We start from the raw sequence: 20525 nt of genomic DNA, 5'->3' as shown, positions 1-20525 counted from the left end.
TCCCCAGGAGTCAGAGAGATAGGTGTGATCTCCCATGCCCTACCCCATCATTGAGCTGCAGTATCCACTTGAACTTGCTCATGGGTCCAGTGAGCCTTGGGGATAAAAGCAGCTCTCCTTTCCAGATAGAATCATCACAAGGTCTCCCTATCATCTCGTGGAATGCCAGCTACAGAATGCAGGCCAGCGTGGCAGTTTTCTAGGTGTATTCAACTGTCACATGTGCTAAAAAAACCTTTAGAAATGACACAAGGGGAGAGAAGATACACTCCTCAGAACTTTCTTAGGAGGCATAACATTTGTGGTTAGATGGAATACTCCAGGAAGCTCGCTAGAGTGGGAGGGGTGAGTCTTCTTCTTCCAAGGGGCATGTAGCAATAGATCATTTTCTCTCTTGCTCTCTAGGAGGCTTGAGTTGGCGACCCTGCAAATCTTAGCTGAGGGAAGAAGGCAAAGGGAGTCCAATATTGATTCACCTGAGCAGTAGAGGCTGACGTTGCTGACCAGGGCTAGTTTTTGAAATTTCACTTATTTTTTATTTTTATGTAGTATTCAGCCTCTCCTCAAAATGCAGCCAACTATGAATTTAATAAAATAATAGTGTTTGGGAACACAGGAGATAGTTAAGTAAGTAAAGTGATGAATACCTGGTTCTAATCCCTAGAATCAAGTTTTTATGAAAGGAAAATAGAAGCTGGAGAGATGGCTCAGCAGTTCAGAGCACTGGGTGCTCTTCCAGACGACCTGGGTTCAATATCCAGCATCTGCATGATGTCTCAAAACTGTAACTCCAGTCCTGTAGGTCCAATGCCTTCTTCTGGCTTTCTTGGGCACTGCACACTCATAGTGCAAAGACAGTATGTATGTGGGCATGGGGGCAGACACATGGTAGCATATGTTTTTCAACCACATCTCTAGGGAAGTGGAGACACTGAGGCTTGGTAGTTAGCCAGTTTAGATGCTTGGTGAGTCCTAAGCCATTGAGAGACCATGTCTGAAAAAAACAAAAATGAAAAAAATGTAGACGGTATCTGAATAACAACGTCCAAGTTCATCCCCATGTCTCCACGTGCATGTACACACACATTTATGGGTACCTACCTATCTACATACATACATACATACATACATACATACATACATACATATCCAACATACATATACAGGGACATACCTGTATCCCACAGTGTTTGGGAATTTGCTGATTTATTAACATTCCAGTCATGTGGGGTGAAGAGTTGCTGGGTTTCAGTTCAACATGAGCCCAGGAAGAAAAGCTAGATGTAAGGGCTAAGGCCACTGATGAGAAAGATGAGAGATAATATGGAGCACAGGAAGCACCTATTGAGAGTAAGGGCAAGCATCATAGCTAAGCCCAGATTCATTTTATTTCATTCTGACCATCAAGGACTTGTTAGCTCCAGGCTTCCTTTGGAAGTCTAGGCTGGCCTTCCCTAGTTATTGTTCATAGCAGAGAAGGCTAGGTTCAGCCATTCTATATCATCTTAATGGGGCTGTGCACACACTCTGTTTCCTGTTTTGGAAGACTGTCATCTTTTTCTAACTCCCCTTTCAACATTACATGTGCCCAGGGCCATTAGAAAAGTCTATAGAGAGTTGGAAGCTCCTCTGCAGAGTTCTAATGTGTTTCTCCTTAATCTAGAGAACCAGTCAATGATCAGTGCTATTCCAGCCCTTCCTAGCAGCAGCTAAGTAATGGAAAGTCGTGAATCACAGGCCCAGCATTTCACTGGCTTACATTCATTTAAACACTAGAAACATCTTCATAATCCTCTCACCACCAGCATCACCATCATTACTATTGCTCATCACCCACAATGGCCACTGACATTTATAGAACATCTACAAAGTGACACTCAATAAATGACACAGTATGACTATACCACATGAATTTGCCAGGCCCTGTGGCTCTATACGTATCACCTCATTTGAACTACCTTCATAGAAGCAAGCACTAGTGTTATCTCGTTTTTCAGGTAAGCAAGGTTATGTAGTTTGGCTGAGGGACAGCGAGGCTGGGATTTGAAGCCAGGGTTTTCCCAGGCATAGGTACTTCCTGTTTCCATTGCTCTAATCAGTGAGTACTCAGAACTGTCACTATCCTGCTCACAAAAGAAAATTGCTAAGCCTAGCTAAATATCTCAGTAATTTGTATATCGCCTACTTCCACTCTCTGAATCAGATGGCTTTGTGATGAGGCTGGAAACCCACTCTGAAGCTGCATAGTAGTCACTTCTAACTTCCTGTGAAAATATTCTCTAACTGGCAAGAGATCATCCAGATAACAATCCGTATATAATAAACTGGTGACTCTGCCTTTGATACCTGGCTCACAAATAACCCATTTGGCTTCCCAATCACCCTGATGCCTAAAACCAGCACAATTTATGCTTGAGGCTGCAATGGCTCTGTTCAGCCAGAAAGCAAAACTTTACGACCAAACCCTTTGCTCTGAAATGAAATCTAGTCTCTTTGGCTCGACTTTATTAGGCCATATTGTACAGCGATAGGAGACATAAGTATCCAGAATCTGCTGTCACTAAAATGGGACTGGGTTGGCAAGCATCTTCGTCCTCACAGTCAACACTGTGTCCTAAAATGGGAAAGTTGAATAGAAATTAGGGATGCAAATCAGGGCCATTTTCTGAAACTTTATTTTTAATTGAATTAAATATAGACATCTATATTGCTATTGAATCTGTGCAGCACATACAGATGGAGGCTGAGCTATCAGTGAGGTCATTGGGTCAATGGCCAGAGACTAACTAGATGAATCTGGACCCTGGAAATACTGTTTAGACTAATTACCACAACAACAACCCAAACACTTGGAGGCCCATCTTGTGCCTGATTATGGACAAGCTTCCTCCGTAACTGCCTCCAATCATATTTTATGGCCATCATTTTTTCCTGTCTTTAACTCAGACCCTTTAGGCTGCCATGGAGTTTCTCTGATCTCTAGTCCACAAAGGCATAATGGAGACTCCTGGTTCCTTGTTCTTTTCTGCTACAGGAATAACATTTTGCCATTTAACATGTGGTCTTTATGCTTCAGCCTTACCCTGAGCTTCCCTCAGGTCTGTGGCATTTGTAGTTGCATTCTATCAAGTCTCCTTGAGCAATACTCATGCATATCAGAGTTTAGGAGGTGGTGGACTTGGTGGAGGGTTGTCTTTGAGGCTATTTGAAGTAAAATATCAGATGTACCCATTGCTAAAAACTTGTTAATTGCAGTGGATTTTCATCAATGTGTCTAAATTACTAAAAGATTTCTCAAAGACCTAGGCAGCACATTAAATGGTTGTGTCACCAAAAGTAAGCTTACAGGAATGGAGGAAATATCTCATTCAGTAGAGTGCATTACACATAAGTATGAAGACTTAAGTTGGAATTTTTAGCACTCACGTTAAATAAATAACTACACATGCATAAACATAAATACATCCAGGTATGGCCATGAGCACTTATAATCTCAGTGATGGAAGTGTATATATAAGAAGAACCTTGGAGCTCACTGGCCAGTCAGCCTAGCCAAATTGATGAGCACCAGGTTCAGGGAGAGATCTTGACTCAAAAAATCGGGTGGAGAGTGACATAGAATACACATGCTACCAACAGTCTCTGAGCACCACATGCACAGCACACACAATGGCTATTTGCACATGTACATGGACATGTGCACCATCAACATATAGATAATACATAAACACACAGAAGAAATACCATAACTCCAGTTCAAGTGTTCTATCTAACTCCCTCTTTTCCAAGTCATCGTTGTCATCATCATCATCATCATCATTGTTTTAAAGATACATGGAGGGGAGAGCACACTCATTTTCAGAAATTAGGAGTAATGACATTGCCAAATATAGTTTCCTCTAGACTCAGTCTCTTGATATTGATTACTGCTTGAGTTGACACTGGAATCTGAACATTGAGAAAGTAAAGAGGAGTATAGTCCCCTGGGGACTGAGGCAAGGAGACCAGGACTTTGCTCCAAAGGGATGAAATGGGACATAGAAGGAAGGAGAGCTAAATCACCTGTTCTTGAGCCTTTCCCCTCTCAACCCAAGCCTCTAAATTTCTGGATCTTAGGATTTAGAAAACCATAAACTAACTGTTAAGCAGCCTAAGATGTACAATGACAACAGTTCCCAGAAAATAATTACTCATAGTAAGAAGTTTCCTGGGAAGTTTCACATTTACCCAGTTATACACACCTCCTTGCTAGAGCCTAAGACCGTAGGCTTTTTCAGCATCAAGAGGCCAAAAATTGGTTCATTTCATGCTCCAACACTAAACGATACAAAGTCATCCATGCTTACTTATGCTTAGACATCTGGAGAAATTGTGCCTGATACTCTCTGTCTTCTTCTCTGGTTTTCTCATGCTTACATCAACTCAGCACACACTGACTGAGTGCTTCAAAGCTGCAGACTACCATTCTGCTTGTCCTACTAGTAGAAAACAGGGTTAATGAAACAGCCTTTGCCTTCTGTAAGGAACTGGCTAACAAAGGAGAGATTTGTGCTCGTATTACATTTCATTGCTGCTCTGGTCAGACGTCTGATGGATCACATGATATCTGAGAATAACTGATGCCGACTAGTATAGCTTTAGCATCTGCTATGTGCTAGATACCATCCCATGTATTGGATATAGACTGTCTAGTACTCATGACTTGCTTGGACACGGTAGGTAAATATCCATGAAAGCAGATAAAACACGTTAGACTATGGATATGAGAGAAATCAGGTAGCATATAATTCAACAAGAAAGGTAGAAGATTGATGATGAAAAATAGCTGCAGAGAGATGTGTAGTTCTGACAGAAGATGATGGAAGGAATCAGTCATGCCAAGGTGGGAAGCTGAGCAAAGAAGCATTTAGCTTAGCAAGTCCCATCTCTGTGGCCTACTCAGTGAAATAGAGGGCCCTATGACTGTAGGTAACATTTCTCCCTTTGAAATTTATAGTCCATATTAATAGTTAAATATATTTCACTAAAACCACAAAAAGTTTGAAATTTAACTAAAAAGATATTTTGTTTTATTAAATCCAGCACTCCACATTTTTTTTACTCATTCAAAAATATCACCAAACTACTATTATGCACCATGCCCGGTTCCAGGTAGTAAAGACTCAGATAAAAATATTCTCATCAAAAGAGACTACATTCTTGTTGGGTATACCATAAAATTTCCTCACCATTCACCTTAGTTCCAGGCAACACCTTGTAGTGTATCTTTCCAATTCACCTTGTAATCTATCTCAGCTAAAACTAATACTCCTTATTTTGAAACTTCAGGGAAGTTGTGTGTGGTACCTAAAGATCCTAAGATGGGAGTGGGCAATATTATAGGCTATGGAGTTTCAGATACAGCCCACAGTCCATGGACAAGTGCTGTGAGATGTTTGTAGTTCACTCAACAGGAGATAAGACACAGAAAACAAAGTACCTTGAAACTTTTTGATTTATACATCTTATGTTAGTTGGATCCAATGACTTAAGATTTGGGCCCCATACTTGCTGCTGTGTTTTACCTTCTCATTTCTTTCTTGCTGTAATTCACTTGTACTCAAAATTTCAAACATTTGGGTCTAAAAAAAATAAATAACACATATCAGAAATCAAAACAAAGCCCTGCTTCCTTCCCATCAGGTGTGTTGAGAGTGGCTCCTTGGAAAACCCTAGGTGCCAGGCTTAACTATAGGGGTTAAGGCTAGGGATGTGGCGGGGGCGGGGGGAGTCAGCAATTCCTGGGAATGTTCACTTCCTGCTCTTCTACCCCAGTTAGAGGGATTTCGGGTGCTCTTTTAAGAATATTATTATTTGGAGCAGAAGTGAAGATGTTATGAGCTGTTAGCAAGATTGTAAAACCAAATTCCTACTTGGGCAGATGGTAAATAGGCCAACCTTTAAAACAGTTTGACAAAACAAAAGTGCCTTTTCTACATTGGAGAGAAAAACAAGAGAGAAGGAAAATTCTAATACCTAATAATAGGAAGAGTCCCAGCATCCTATCATAGAAATAATAGTATCTTAAATAATCTCTACATAGTTATTCTTTTGGAAAAAGTTCCATGTCACTCTTTCTGTTAAGCCTTCTTTTACCTTCAAACACTTTGGCATTTCATACCTCTCCAGAAAGAGTCTGTGCTGCGGTCACAAAATAGGAGGAAATAACATGTACTGAAATGCATTTGCATATGGTGTAATCTTTTAATTTTTCTCTGAATGTCTTATATGGGTTGATTTTTTTTCCCTATAATGTCTAGCAACAACAACAATATCAAAAAACTCACTTTATCTGGGAATGAAAATATCTGACCCAAGTCCACCTCATATTAATCTTTGGGGTTGTGTATTTACTCATTTGAGGTCAAAGTAACCACTTAGCTGGCATTCCATCAAATCTCAATAACGTGTCTCAATTTGCATCACTCTGAAGCCTTTGGAAAAACCTGAGTTCTTTTATTCTGTCCCCCTCATTCTGAAAATCGTGCCCTGAAATAGAACATAAAAACAGAATGCCAAATTGTGATGAAAACCCTGAAATCCAGCATCACTCCCAGAAAGCCTGCTGACCCTGTCACCATCCAAGGATTATGGCACTGACAGGACATTTGGCCAGAGGAAAAACATTCCAGAAAGGCAAATGTTGGGAATTGGTTTTAATGCTTTGTCTTATTTCGGCTCCCAAAAGCCACGCTTCCAGACCTGAGGGTCCCTGCCCCAGGCTGGCTTAGACTGATAATAAGGAATTTCTGTTCAGCCATTAGCTAGGCAGGGAGACAGGGTGGGACTTTAAAATTGCTCACCAAGGGACAGAGGGGGCAGGGAGGGGGAAAGAAGAGGAGTATTGCCATGACTTGGAGGGAGAAGGATCAGATATAAGAGCTTCGGGAGAGAAAGCATCCTACCATGTAGGTGGAAAGGGAATAGGGCCCTACAGGGACAGCTCAGAAGATAACAGGGCAGCAAAGATAAAATATAGATTTAGAAGGTGTTAAGCCAGGAATACTGGAGGGAAGTCTGTGCTTGCCACAGGGAGGTTTAGAAGTGTCCAGTCATTGAGCTAGTCAAGGCATATCAAAATTAGCTGGCCTATGTTTGTGTTTCATTTGTGAATCCAGATAGCTTTTGGGTAGGTGCAGTGCTCGCTGTGGTTTAACTAATTTGCTGCAACAGGCAAATAATCCTTTGTCTTTACATCCCGCCCCCCTGGCTCTCACTTTACCACCAGCATATCCACCCTACAAAACTGCACAGGTAGCCATTTTGTGAGTCAGCACCCTATGGTCCTAAGCACTATTCTCATTTGGTGTTTTAATTCTAGGAGTTGCTTTAAGGATCTGAAATTTTGCTGGAGCTAGAAGGGGTGTAGATGAAATATCCACATACCCCTTTGATCAACACTGGAATATGTTCATGGGCTATGAACACAGATGGAAACAGAGGAAAGGAGAGTAGAACCCTAGTGATGGGGTCCTGTTAACACCACAACACTGTTGTTTTTAGCTAGAATTGCAAGCATGCAGAACTCGGTCAAGTATTCCCCAGGGATAGCACTCTGTTGAGGAATGAGTATAAATGACTTCACTCATTTTAGTAACAACTCCACACACAAGTCAGCCAAGAGTCCATAAATTCTGATTTCATGTTTATTGTTGTAGTAAAATGCTTGACGTGTTCTGTGGGTGCTATATCTTTTATGTCAGAATAAATATGTTTTTAGGGGATCTAAGATAGTGTTGGTCAGTTCATGTCACCACATTGTTGTTGAATACCACACTGTAAAATGACAGGGATAGCATACTATGTAATTTCTGTGTGCAAGTATTCATTTATATGTAACTAACTTGTTTTGATTATATATTTCTATGGTTTAAAATGGCATTTTGCCAGGGAAGGAGTATTCTCTGAGAATTCAGATAGACTTTGGAAAACGATAAGTAGAGACTTGGTACACTACCCCTACCACCCCGTGGGGGGCAATATTAGTGTGTAGATGTTATAGCTTATCCCATCTTATTGTAGCTATTAGGTTGATGAGCATCAGTCTCTATAATTCTCTTTCAGTTCTTTATTTTTAGGTATATAAAAAAGCATTTATTTGAATTGAGGCAGTACACTTATTTTCAATTAAATAAGGATGGGTGTTTGATAACCTTCAGGGTCATTTGTATGGCTCCTGAAGTAGGGATGGATTTTTTGCAAAATCATTTGGCTCTAATCTACACAGTTATTCACTGGCAACAGGAATCACCATGGCTGTTACAGACCCAGCCAGGAGGGCTGAATTGTTCACATTCACCAGGCTGTTAGCATTAGAGAAACACAGTTTCTTTCTAATCAGGGGAAGCACAAAAAATAAAAGGTGTCATTCTCAACCTATCATTAGTAACACATGCAAAACCTGGGATCAGGACGGAGTGAGTTTGCAGAGAGCCAAGGCTTATGGCTGTGGATGTAAGGTACATTGATGGCGAGTCTGTCTGCCTATGGGTTGGTGTAAAACCATTTGCTTGGGAGGTTCAACTAGACTGGTTGAGAAATTAGATCATGAAGGGTAGATAAATAAAACCATAAGAGGTGTAGACAAGCTAGCCCAGTGGCTCATTCTCTTTTTTCACCAATGGTTCTGTGCATGTTTGATGAATAAGGACCCACAGCACATCACCTGCTCATCTTGCTAGGAGCTCTTCTGAGACAGCTGGCGTTTGATGTGACAGCCAGGGGATAAATTGCTGCCTCAGGAAAAGCTCTGCCTTTGACTGATTGCTGAATGGCTGGAAAATTAATTTTGGCACCTTTCCTTAAGTCGTTTTGGTCCCATTCCTTCATTTTTCTGCTGGGAAATGTGTCTTCACATTACAGTTAAAAATACGTTGATGATACAAATGTGGGGCACAGCATGTACTATTTACAGAAAGAAGTTGTAGGCTGGGACAGTGCTACTTCATATAATAGAAACGATGAATTTTGCTCTGAACTCCCCTCACAGCTGAGCTCATTATCAGTGGCTCTCCTTGCTGGCTGCTCCACACTAAGGAGTTCACGGCTGAGTTCCTGAGTCTTTGATGAAGGGCTAGGTTGCTGTTCCTGCACTGGGTACTTGTATATAACAAACCCTCTCTGTTCATATACAGCCTCTCTGGGCACCTACCATATTATCACGTAACAAGAGATATATTTGTATCGGGTAGTACAGGGCATGAACTCTAAATACTGTTTGTGCTACTAACTGGCTTTGTGACTGACTTTAACTACGTGTGTCTCAGAGTAATAACGGATGCCTTACCTCTCTCTAAATTTCTTTATTCTTTCTCTCTCTCTTCCTCTCCCTCTCTCTTTCTGTGTGTGTGTGTTAAACACACAGTTTTAAAATTCAACACCTATTTTACATTAACATCTCCTCTTTTGTGGTAATTCCACTGACAAAGGATAGAGGAATATGAATTTTTATTCACATGCCTTGTTGACATGCTTTTTTTTTTCACCTTTCCTTCTCCCTCTTGCTCTGGCCCTGCTCTATCTAGCCCATAGGTTTTTTTGTTTGTTTGTTTGTTTGTTTGTTTGTTTCTCATTGCGGATAGTTGTGAGCCATCATGTGGTTGCTGGGATTTGAACTCATGACCTCCAGAAGAGCAGTCAGTGCCCTTAAACTCTGAGCCATCTCACCAGCCCCATCACATGCTTTACTTAGGAAGCCAAACCATGATAAAATGTCAAGATGTAAGCCCTGATACAGGTCAGGAAGAGTAAAGTTCCATTTTCCTAGATTAGGATATGGTACAATGTCATACCCTTATGTAGCCAGATATTAGCAGAATTGTATGACACAGAGACCAGCTGGGCTCTCCCATCTTACTCAGCAGCTTTGAAAACCAGAAACTGTAACTTTAATTATTGATTCAAGAAATATGATCTGAGTTTGGGATGTAGCACAATTAAGTGCTTACACAGTATTCCATCTTCAGCATCCAATAGCCCAATAAACTGGGTCTGATGATACATTCCCTGTTGTCCCAGGACTTGGGAGGTAGAGGAAGGAAGGTCAGAAGTTTAAGTTCAAGCTCATCCTTAGTTCCATAGCAAACTCACGATAGTTTGGAGCTCTTTAAGACTGGTCTCAAATTGTAACAAATGGGATCTAAGTTTGATTTTGGGGTGCCTTGTGACATGATTGTCTGACCTGCCATCAAGCTCATATTATTCTCTAGTCAGAGGAGGCGTTCTGGTAAAAGACAAAGCTGCATACTTACTATGCATTCTGTACAAGTTAACCCACCTGGTTCTGCCAATCCCATGAGCAGAAGAAAGCTCTTTAGAAACAGCATGTAGCCTTCCTAAGATGAACACAGTGGCTCCCTTGACCTTTATTAGCCCTTGGCTTTTGAGAGTGTTCTCTAATCTCTACCTCTTTGCATAGCACCCAGTTGTCTCCTCTGAATTCTTTCAATGGAGATTGCAAGGCCTGAGGAGTCAAGGAGAGTAAAGAGTGAGATACTGATGCCCAACAGGGCTGGTTCCCAACCCTGGCTCTTGTGATAGGATTCCCTTTCTCATGCTCTTTCTTTAACATGGTTTGACATCCTCAAGTTTAGGCATTAAAGAGTATAAGCATCAGTTATAATCAGAAGCACATAACTCATTGGCATGAAGTACATTTGCATGGCTATATAACCGACACCACCACCCATCTTCAGAATTCTTCTCATCTTGAAAAATTGACACTATGTGTCCTAAAAGTAATGACTTTCCCTAATCTGGGTAGTGCCCTTTGTACTGCCCACTTCCATGAATTTCAGGCATGGATCTCAAGTAACTGGGCCTCACCACCAGTCTTTTTGTCTTTTGTGATTGTGGTCTGTTTTAGCATATGTTGTCAGGGTTTATCGGTACTGTAGTATGTGCCAGAATTCCATTTCTTGAGAAGGCTAAACAACATGCCTTTCAGGGTCTGTACATCCCTCTGTAGACACTTGGATCCTTTCAGACTCTAAGCTGTCATATATAATGCTGTTGTGATTTCTTCCCATTTCCTCTAGTTAGGTATGCAGGAGTGGAATTGCTGCTTGTATAGCAATTATATTTGGAATCCAAAAACTGTTCCACTGTTTCCCATAGAGGCTGTACTAGTTTACATCCCTATTAACAATATATCTTTTTGAAAAGATATTATTATAATTAAATTAGCAGTTTTATAGTGTGTGAGTATGTGTGTATGCCTATGTGTCTAATGCCTTGATTAGAAATCTTAAAAAAAAAAAAAAACATTGTAGGCTGTGCATGTGCAAATTGCTCCAAAGATATGAAAGTCTTAAAGAGTCAGGACAATGAAATTTAAACTCCTTACCATTTGTACAGTTGATTTGATGCTACTGTGTTCAGTCTTGTAGATACCATCTGAGAATTTACATATGGATATGGAAGAGGGATTCTTGTTTTATAGAATGTTTTGAATGTTTTTCTCAGTTGTTTGGCTTTCAGTCCACAAAGACTGCCCATTTGCTACAGAGACAAACTTTTGGGGAAATAGGCAAGGAGAATCAATGAGAGCCAGATACATCTGGTAGGATGGTTGCTTATATCATAGCCAGATAATGTAGTGCTTTCTCCAGTATCAGGAAACATGTGGGAAAATAAACACCAGTTTAAAATCTAATCAGATCCAATCAGCCTCTAGAATAAGTCTTGCAATATACAACATATCTAGTAAATATTTACTGAGAGAATGAATCAATGAAATATTTTTGCTAAGTTTAACAAAAGCATAACAATATTGTTATTCAATAAAGAATCTGTTCCTACATATTTACCAAATTAATTGATTAACTGTTAATTCATTATACACAGAGGCATGTAACCAATGACTGTAATTAAGTGATCAATATGAAACCCATATTAATTGAAGAATACAAGTAATGTTAAGATAAGGTTTATATTGTCAGTTTGTTTGAAAATCACTTGTAATATTTAAATTAAAAAAGTGTCTTATATATTATTAGAGAGCTATACAGGCACAAGCCAGGCAAAATCCTAACATGAAGACAGGAAGTGGGCATAAAATTGCATCCCTAGCTAAGGAGATATTGACAACTGATCGCTGTTGGGAGAGGGAACATCGGTTTTCATTAATGTGTGGCTACCTGGTAGGTCAACTACCAGGTACAGGTACTATCAGGTGAGGATGCTGGGAGGTCAACCATCCTCTAGTAGATGAACACACATCCAAGAGTATATGGGCAACACAAATTGGACTTGATGAGTTTACAAAAAGAAAAAAAGAAGAAACAAAGTTAGGTAGGTAAGAGTAAAGGGTAAAAGGTATTAAATAACAAAAAGTAGTTTAATTAAAATGTTTCTCTCTCTTTAAAAAAAATAGGTAGAACTCTTATACCATTGGGTAAACTATTTTTCCACAAATCTCTATGTAGCTAACACCTGACATACAGAGGCAGACGGAAGCAGTTCCTTCCAAGGAGGTTAACTTACGGCCTAATTGCTCAGGCTGAGCATGAAGCCAATGAATAGCATAGACGGAGGGAGAATCCCAATTCATTTCCCAAGACTTTATTCTGGATTTGCCTGCAGCTAGGGCATAACCACATGGCTGAAGCCACTGTTCTTTCCCAGGCTTCCCACATCTCCTTCACATCCCAGAGTTTCAGTTCTCTCCATTAACTGACAGATCAGCCATGGCCAGGATTCCCTCACAGCACAAGAAGAGAACAACAAACTGTTAAGAGCTACTTCCTGTACATAGAACAACTTTTTATTGTCCTCTTGTTACTTAAGCCATCACAGGAAGTAAAGCCTGCAAAGCTGGAAGACAGAGACATCCATGGAGATCACTGAAAGTCCTCAATGCACAGAGTGATTCAGACCTTTTGTCTGCAAAGATTGACTGCAATGAAATCACTGATTGGAGATGGTTATCAGCAAAACCAGCTAGGCCATATTATTTAGAAAAAATAAAAACATACTTTTTAATGAAGTTTTGGGCATGACCCCATTGAAACTATATTTTGCTTCTTGTGATATTCTTAGTAGAGTGAGAAAAATTTCCCCAAAGTAGAAATATGTAGATGAAATGTAATGCATAGTATGTGCACATGTGTGTACATGTGTGCCCACTTGCACATGTGAATTTGTGCATGCATGTGTGTAAAAGTCCTCATACAATATATAATCTATTTTAAAACTAATATTCTTTCACTCAAAAATAGTTGCTACTGTTCCTCTATAAATATTTCTAGACTTTTTCATATAGCCCTATAAACATAAAACCCAACATAACTTTTTAAAATAAAATCACAGTGGGGCAGATGACTGTATTATGGTTAAGAGCATTCACTGCTCTCCCATAAGACTTGAGTTCAGTTCTCAGTACCCACAACCCACATTATGTGGCTCACAACTACCTGTAACTCCAGCAGATCTGATGCCTTCTTCTGGCCTCCATTGGTACCCCTGTCCATGTGACATTCACTCTCTCTCTCACACACACATGCACAGAAAAAAAAACCAACCAATTAAACAAACAAAGCAGATACAAATTACATTGTGATTCCCTCATTGATTCTTAAAATTTCATATGACCTGCACTTATTTATAATATCTCATGAATAGAAAAGGAATGTTTATGTGCTTATGGTGTTGAAACATGTTTCAAGAGTGTCACAAACCTATAACTCCAGTTTTATCTTACCTGTTTAAATAACTTGTTTCTTTACTGTAGATATTTGAAATGGGAGACCTGTATAAAAGAGTACGTGGTTTCACAAATTTTGAGAATGCCTGCAAAATTGCTCTCCAGAGATTTGTATCAGTTGACAACTTGTCCAGCATTGTGTAGGGATGCAATGTCCCCATAGCCTTAGAAATCATGCAGGGTGAAAGCATAGCAAGGACTTAATGGCCTCCCTTGGCCATTAAGAGTGCTTGCTACACAATCATGAGGACAAGAGTTTGGATGTGTTATATGTGTCATATAATAAGCTGTGTCTGCAAATGCCTGTTACTCTAGCAGTATCCAACATCTTTTTCTGCATAAAGACCCACATATGCACCTGCCTATAGTCTCACACAGACACAGACAGAGACATACACACACACACACACACACAAACACATTCATATTCTCACAAAGATAGACAGAAAGACACATAGTCACACACACAAACACACACTTATACACACATATACACATGCCCATACTCTCACACAGACAAGTACAGAATGATATACATACACAGTGACACACATATACACACAAATACACATACATACATGTCCATACAGACACAGACAAACACACACACACACACACACACACACACACACGTACTCATATTCTCAGAAGGACAGAAAGACACACACACAAACACACACACATACACACACATATACACCCATACACACATGTCCATACTCTCATACAGACACAGACAGAAAGACATACACACATATGCACACATACATACATACATACATACATACACACACATGTACATACTCTCACACAAACATGCACACACACACACACATACACATGTACATACTCTCACACAAACACGCACACACACACACACACACACACGTAATTAATTTTTTAAGGCAAGGCAGTGCTTTGAAGGAACTCTCTCTGTAACTTATCTTTGGGGTCTCTGGAAGCTTCTGGTGGGTGCTATGGAGCTGTTGCCAGCTGCTAAGAAGGTTACCACCAGGAGGATCATTGTGTCATGATTGCATTTGTTTCTATAACTAGGGCTGTAACTCCAGCTCCCCTCTGTCTATACTTTAAACCCTCTTCCTGTGCACTTTTTCTCTTAGATTGAGGAAGACACATGGCAGAAATACTACTTGGAAGGAGTCTCCAATGAAATGTACACAGAATATCTCTCCAGTGCCTTCGTGGGTCTGTCCTTCCCTACTGTTTGTGAGTAAGTGACCATTCACTGGATGATGTTTGCACCTTGGGGATGTTTAATGGCTCTGTAAGGACTGTCTCCCACCTCTGCTTACACTGGTCTAGAAACTAGACCATTGAGTGTCATATCTTAAGTAGCATCACAATGAGATAGAAGCCTTTGCTAGGTGGCAAAAACTCATGTGGCCCTGATTTTGCTTCGTTTCATTTCATCTCTGTCTGTCTGTCTGTCTGTCTGTGGTAGTAGGTATTTAACCCAAGGCCTCAACCTCAGCCCCATCTGCCTTTAATAGAGAAAAGAAGCAAGTCTTGCCAGTTCTAGGATAAATAAATTTATCTTCTAATAAAGCCCTTCTAGTCAAGTTCGTAAACAATCAAAGCGCTTTTGCTGTTTACTGAGGATCTATGCTCCCAAGTGCACAGAAAAAAGGCTTGAAACGGTCTTTTTGTGCACTTCTGTACTCAAACAGTAAGAATCTGAAATGGTTCCCAGGGCACTTGCAACAGGCCATGCCCCCTGCCCCTGGAAGGACAGGTGCCCTGGTCTCCAGAGTTCCAGGTGTCCACCTTGAGGCATGACAGTACCTCAGATTTACCACTTAGCATTCTCTGGATCGAAGTAAAATCAAACAAGGGGTGTGTTCCTCATGAAAACAGAAACTCTGAAAGTGGTGGACCTCTCTAAGCCTGACCCAGTAAGTCCCTGACACCTTAACAAAAGTCAACAAATGCTCTCACTGATAAAAGCTGGGAAGAAACAGGTGGATCTGAGCTGAGGGAGAAGAGCCACAGCTTTATGACGTCTACTTACCAGTCAAGCCTACCATCTGGGATTCTAGAATGGGAAGTCTAAAAGGTGCTAAATCAAACCTGAGAGCCCCTCATAGTAAAGGAGAGCTAGGGGCTTTGGGACTCTTGTTCTGTTCTCTGTGCAGAAGGGAGGGATGGAGATTCCTGTCAGAGAACACAGCAGGTGTTCTCTGCCAGTCCCTGAGCACAAACCTCCAAGCACTCCAAAATGGTTTGGTTGTTTACAGAAATTTCTCACCCTGTCTCTAAGCGATAGTTTAAATGCTAAATGGGGTGGAAAAGTGAACAGGTAATTGATTCGGAAGGAGCTCTTTTCTGGAAATGGAAGCCCTATTGTAATTCCCCTGGGCACCCTCCCTGTGAATGATTTCCCTTTCTACCTCAGGGTGAAGTTAACCACCGGGTAGTACCTCAGCCTGTTTCAATGGGAAGTCTAGAGAAGTCAGAACTTTCAATGAAAGCAGAAGAAACTGGCTTTTTAAGAAGGCTCTTGAAACCATCTATAGTCAAGACAGGGGTGGTCTGAGCCTCAGGGCCAAGTTAGCAGCACCCAGAGTGGGGCCCTTTAATGTTAGGGATGCAAGCTGGGAAGTTTCAAAGTTCTCTTCCTTGGCCATTAATTTTCCCAATTTAACTAGTATTGAGTCTGACAGGAAAGCTCCAGTGAAGTTCTCTGTCACTTCTAACCTCTCCACCCTCCTCTTCCTTTGCTCCTGGGGGAGGGGATAGAAGTCAACTTTGTTTGTTTGTTTGTTTGTTTGTTTGTTTTAATTAGAGGCAAGGACTGCTGCCCCTGTACTAACAGGGTGCACTAGACCCATGGATTCGGCATGGTTTAATTTGTTCAAGGTTAGTAACCAGTATTTCTGGACCATGGTGCTTCACAAAAACAACAAAACAAAACAAGACCTGGGTACTTTCTTTAAAATCAGAGTTGTCCACACAGAGTCCATGTTTCTGCTGAACACGAACTGGCTCCCACTTGTTTTAATGAAAGGGATGGATATGCTTTCTCCTAAGCCAGGATGGAGTGACCTGAACAGCCCAGGTCAACCCCACTTAATTGGAAATCTCCATTAGCCTTCGGGAGTCTAGTCATACAGTGGCTGTGTATCCCAGTTACAGCCTCTAGGGGGAGCAGTTCTCACCATTAGTCCTCAAAAGAGTTAGCTTTTTCTAGGTGCTGAGTGGAAGAGGAAGGTGGGAAGCTAGGAGGAGCACCAAGCCAGCTTCCTTGGGAGTACTCATCAGGCACAACACTAGTAAAATATGAATCATTTCCCTTGATTGATGCTCATCTTTAGAGCATGTTCTAATGAGGGAAAAGCTATTTTAGACCTACCTTGTTGTCAGAGAATTTAGTATATGTTCAGTAAAGTGTCTGGATGGGAAGAAAAAAAAAAGCAACTTCTGATGTGAGTGAGAATGTGTTCAGCTTGGTGCTGTTATTCCTTTAATGCAGCAATTCGGCAGAGGTGGAACTAATCAATAAAGAAAGGACATTTAATGAGATTTAGGAACAACCCAAAACATTGAAGCTCTCTTCAAGCATTTGATTATCTTGAAGCTTAATTATCTGTGTTTTCTACTTTAAATTAAAGAAAAGCCATAACTCAAAGTTACCAGCAGTTTAATGATAACACTCTTCAATTCAGGTTAATTAAAGCGCAGCCGTAATTAGAGTGTAGTGTTGTATATCACCAGGCTGCCGCGTAAGTATTTTCATTACTGTAAGAATTGGCTATTCAATTTCAAGATGACATAAAGGACGCCCAAATATATTTTAAGCCGGTTTGTGGAGACGGAAAAGAATTGGGGTATATTCTGGGTATAATAAAGCACAGATAAAATATACAGATTTTCAGAGTAGTTTCCATAATTATGTACCACACTAAAACAATATGCAACCAATGATGTCTCAAAGCATGGAAAGAAATAAATTTGCTTTTCCCTTAGGCCTGGCAGCATGCCACCCAGCAGGTGGTATTGCTGCTCAAGAGAATCCGGAGTTTTCTCAAAAGCTAGACAGAGTTGTCCTATGAAAAGAGAAGGGGGCAGGTACACAGGTGAAAATGAAGGTTGTCTCTGACAAAAACAGAAAGGGCGGGGACAGTGCCAGAGAGACAGAGGCCCCCAAAGCTAACTTCTTCAAAATTTCAAGCTCCAGGGTACAGATTTACATCCCAGCCGAAGTGGCAGCCCTTTGATTCTACCTTATGTGTGACCAAAAGGCGGGGCATCATTCCCAAGCCAGGCGTTAACTTAGACAAAATGCACAACCTTATCTAACCTTACATCTGCATTGTCTCCCATATACACCAAACAATGAAGTAATGTTTATAACTGAAAGAGCTAGGGGTGTCAGAATAATATAAACATCTCGTACTGTACACAGGAGATCCCTTAGCTTAAAATTTTGAGACTCAGATGACCTCTGGGCACCTTTCCAGAACCATATGTAAACCATATGTAAACCAGGGTCCTGAGGCTCCTCCAGGCTCATGCAACTAGGAACAGGTTAGAGTAGGTGACAGTCAAAGGCTGGCTCATTAACACTTTTCTGGGAAACGTATAAAATTATATCCACACTTCATCTCCAGATGTTAAAATCTGGAGTCAGCCTTAAAAAAAAAATGTGCACTACTTCTTTATTTTTAAATGAACAAGTGAGGTGATCCTTATCTGAAATCTGAGGATGGGAAGCTGCTCCGTCCTTCCCACATCCCACCCCACACTCTGTCTAATAGCCTCTGCAGCCTGCTTGGAGCCCCATCACTCAGGCAAATCAGGGAAGCACAGGTGGGCTCGAATCTTGCAAGCGTTTGTTAAGATCTGGGCCTTTGGGGACTAGAGAGGTGCCTCAGCAGCTGGGCTGAGGGTGTTTGCTGCTCTTGCAGAAGGTCAGAGTTCAGTTCTCAGTGCTCTCTCCACAGCTCACAACCACCTGTAAGTCCAGCTCCTGGGGGTCTAATGCCCTCTTCTTCCTTGGTAGGTATCTACACCCATATTTCTATAAACTCACAAAAACTTAAGTTTGAAAAAAAAAGATCAGAGCTTTTGCCTCAACTTCCTCTTTGGCATCAGCCTTGGGATCTAATGTGCCAGCATCCACCTGCTTCCTCCCCTTCTCCTCACCATCCTTCTCCAACAAGGGTGTGTAAAAATGAAGATGGCCAGTCTCAAGCCTCCAGTGAGCTTAGAGTATCGAAGCCGCATTTGACCTTAAGCGGTCTTACTCTTGAGTAGTTCACACAATATGACACTGTCCAACATATTGAATGAAGTGACAAAGGACTGAAGTTGGGCCCTCAGGTCAGCCACTTGCTGAGTCAAGATTCTCTGTACTTTTCCTGTGGTAGCACCAGACATCTGGCCTTAGATGTGGTGCATGTTGTGAAGTTCCTCAGGTTCCCCATGTGTTAGTACTTATTACTGAACTTCCCCACCTCTTGTCTCTGCCTTCAACTATAAGCAGGAAGGAAGGAGGGAAGGAAGAAGGGAGGGAGGGAGGAAGGGAAGGAGGGAGAGAGGGAATAGACACGCTGGCAGTTTCTGTTTCTTTTACTTTCATTGTTTAGTAAAATTCTCCAGTTATCATTAGTCACAAATCAATAGGACAGAGATGTAATGAACTGAAATATTTTCACCACTGCATCAGCTTTGTTGCCTTAGATTTGATTAACTATTAAACATGGGAACTTGATGACAATTCTTTTGAACACCAAATAAAGGATTTGTTTCCCCTTTATTGCTATCTTCAGAGTTTGAACTTGGGCTGAGGGAGCTCACACCCATACTTAGGAAGCTACAATACCTTACATGTTTGGTAAATGCACATACACCTTGAGTGTAAGTATTAGGGCTCTCAAGGCTTCCTATAGTCCATGGAAAGATTCCCAGAGACGATGTCATTTTATAGAGCTGATCCTGAAAGAATCTTAGGTTCAGGTGATGGAAAAGGGGACAGTGCCTGGGGAATAGAGAAGCTGGGCCTCACAGTACTATAGGCAGTTTTCACAACACACATGTTCCTTTGAGGTTTTCTGATAATAACCCTGTAGATGGGGAAAAGAGGCACATCGGTTATAGTTTGACATGTGATGCTTTGGGAAGCAATAGTGATAGTAGTTTCATTGTGAGAGCTAGCAAAGGTGAAGATGCCCAGGTAGGTGGGAGTAGGTGAAGGTGGGCAGGATGACCTGAAAGAAAGCAGGTTCAGCAATCAGGCTGGCAAGAACACAGAGTTTCAGGTCTGGAGTCTCACAGAGAGCCTATTAGTCAGTCATTCATCACTTGCAAAATATAAAAGCTTAATTGTATGAGGTTTTACAGCTCAGAGGGGATTAGGACAAGAGGTGTGTTTAAAATACGATGTGTCTCTCTGTCTCTCTGCAGCTGATTGAGCAGTTCAGATTCAGCTTTGATGCTGAGCAGTTAAGTACTTGAGTAACTTGGGGAAATGCAGTGGGCTGTGCTGAAGGGCAGTTCAGCCCCCAGTCCTGGCTGCAATGCATGGATGCTACTGTACTGGCTTCAGGCAATGAAGAAAATTCTGGGGAGGGGGAACTCTCCCTTTTCTCATTTATCCACCTGTTTTCCGTATGCCTGGAATTCAGAAAATTGGACTCTCTGTGTCATCTTGTATGGACAAATCTTTCAAAAGAAGCCACATGAAAGCTGGGCGGTGATGGTGCATGCTTTTAATCTCAGCACTTGGGAGGCAGAGGCAGGCGGATTTCTGAGTTAGAGTCCAGCC

At 41.2% G+C, this 20525-nt stretch overlaps 1 protein-coding gene across 33 annotated transcripts in view; it reads left to right on the top strand.

Annotated features, from left to right (window-relative positions):
- The window catches only part of Kcnma1 (potassium calcium-activated channel subfamily M alpha 1), a 744152-nt gene that overhangs the window by 552357 nt on the left and 171270 nt on the right, over positions 1-20525 (top strand). For all 33 annotated transcript variants that reach the window (XM_031361079.1, XM_031361066.1, XM_031361082.1 and 30 more), the window contains exon 15: positions 14863-14972. In XM_031361079.1, coding sequence (XP_031216939.1) covers positions 14863-14972 — 110 coding nt within the window. The remainder of the gene's footprint in view (positions 1-14862; positions 14973-20525) is intronic.

This window comes from Mastomys coucha, unplaced genomic scaffold (assembly GCF_008632895.1).
Source record: "Mastomys coucha isolate ucsf_1 unplaced genomic scaffold, UCSF_Mcou_1 pScaffold9, whole genome shotgun sequence".
NCBI lineage: Eukaryota > Metazoa > Chordata > Mammalia > Rodentia > Muridae > Mastomys > Mastomys coucha.
Note: the sequence above shows the minus strand (reverse complement) of the source record. Positions and strands in the feature narration are given on the sequence as shown.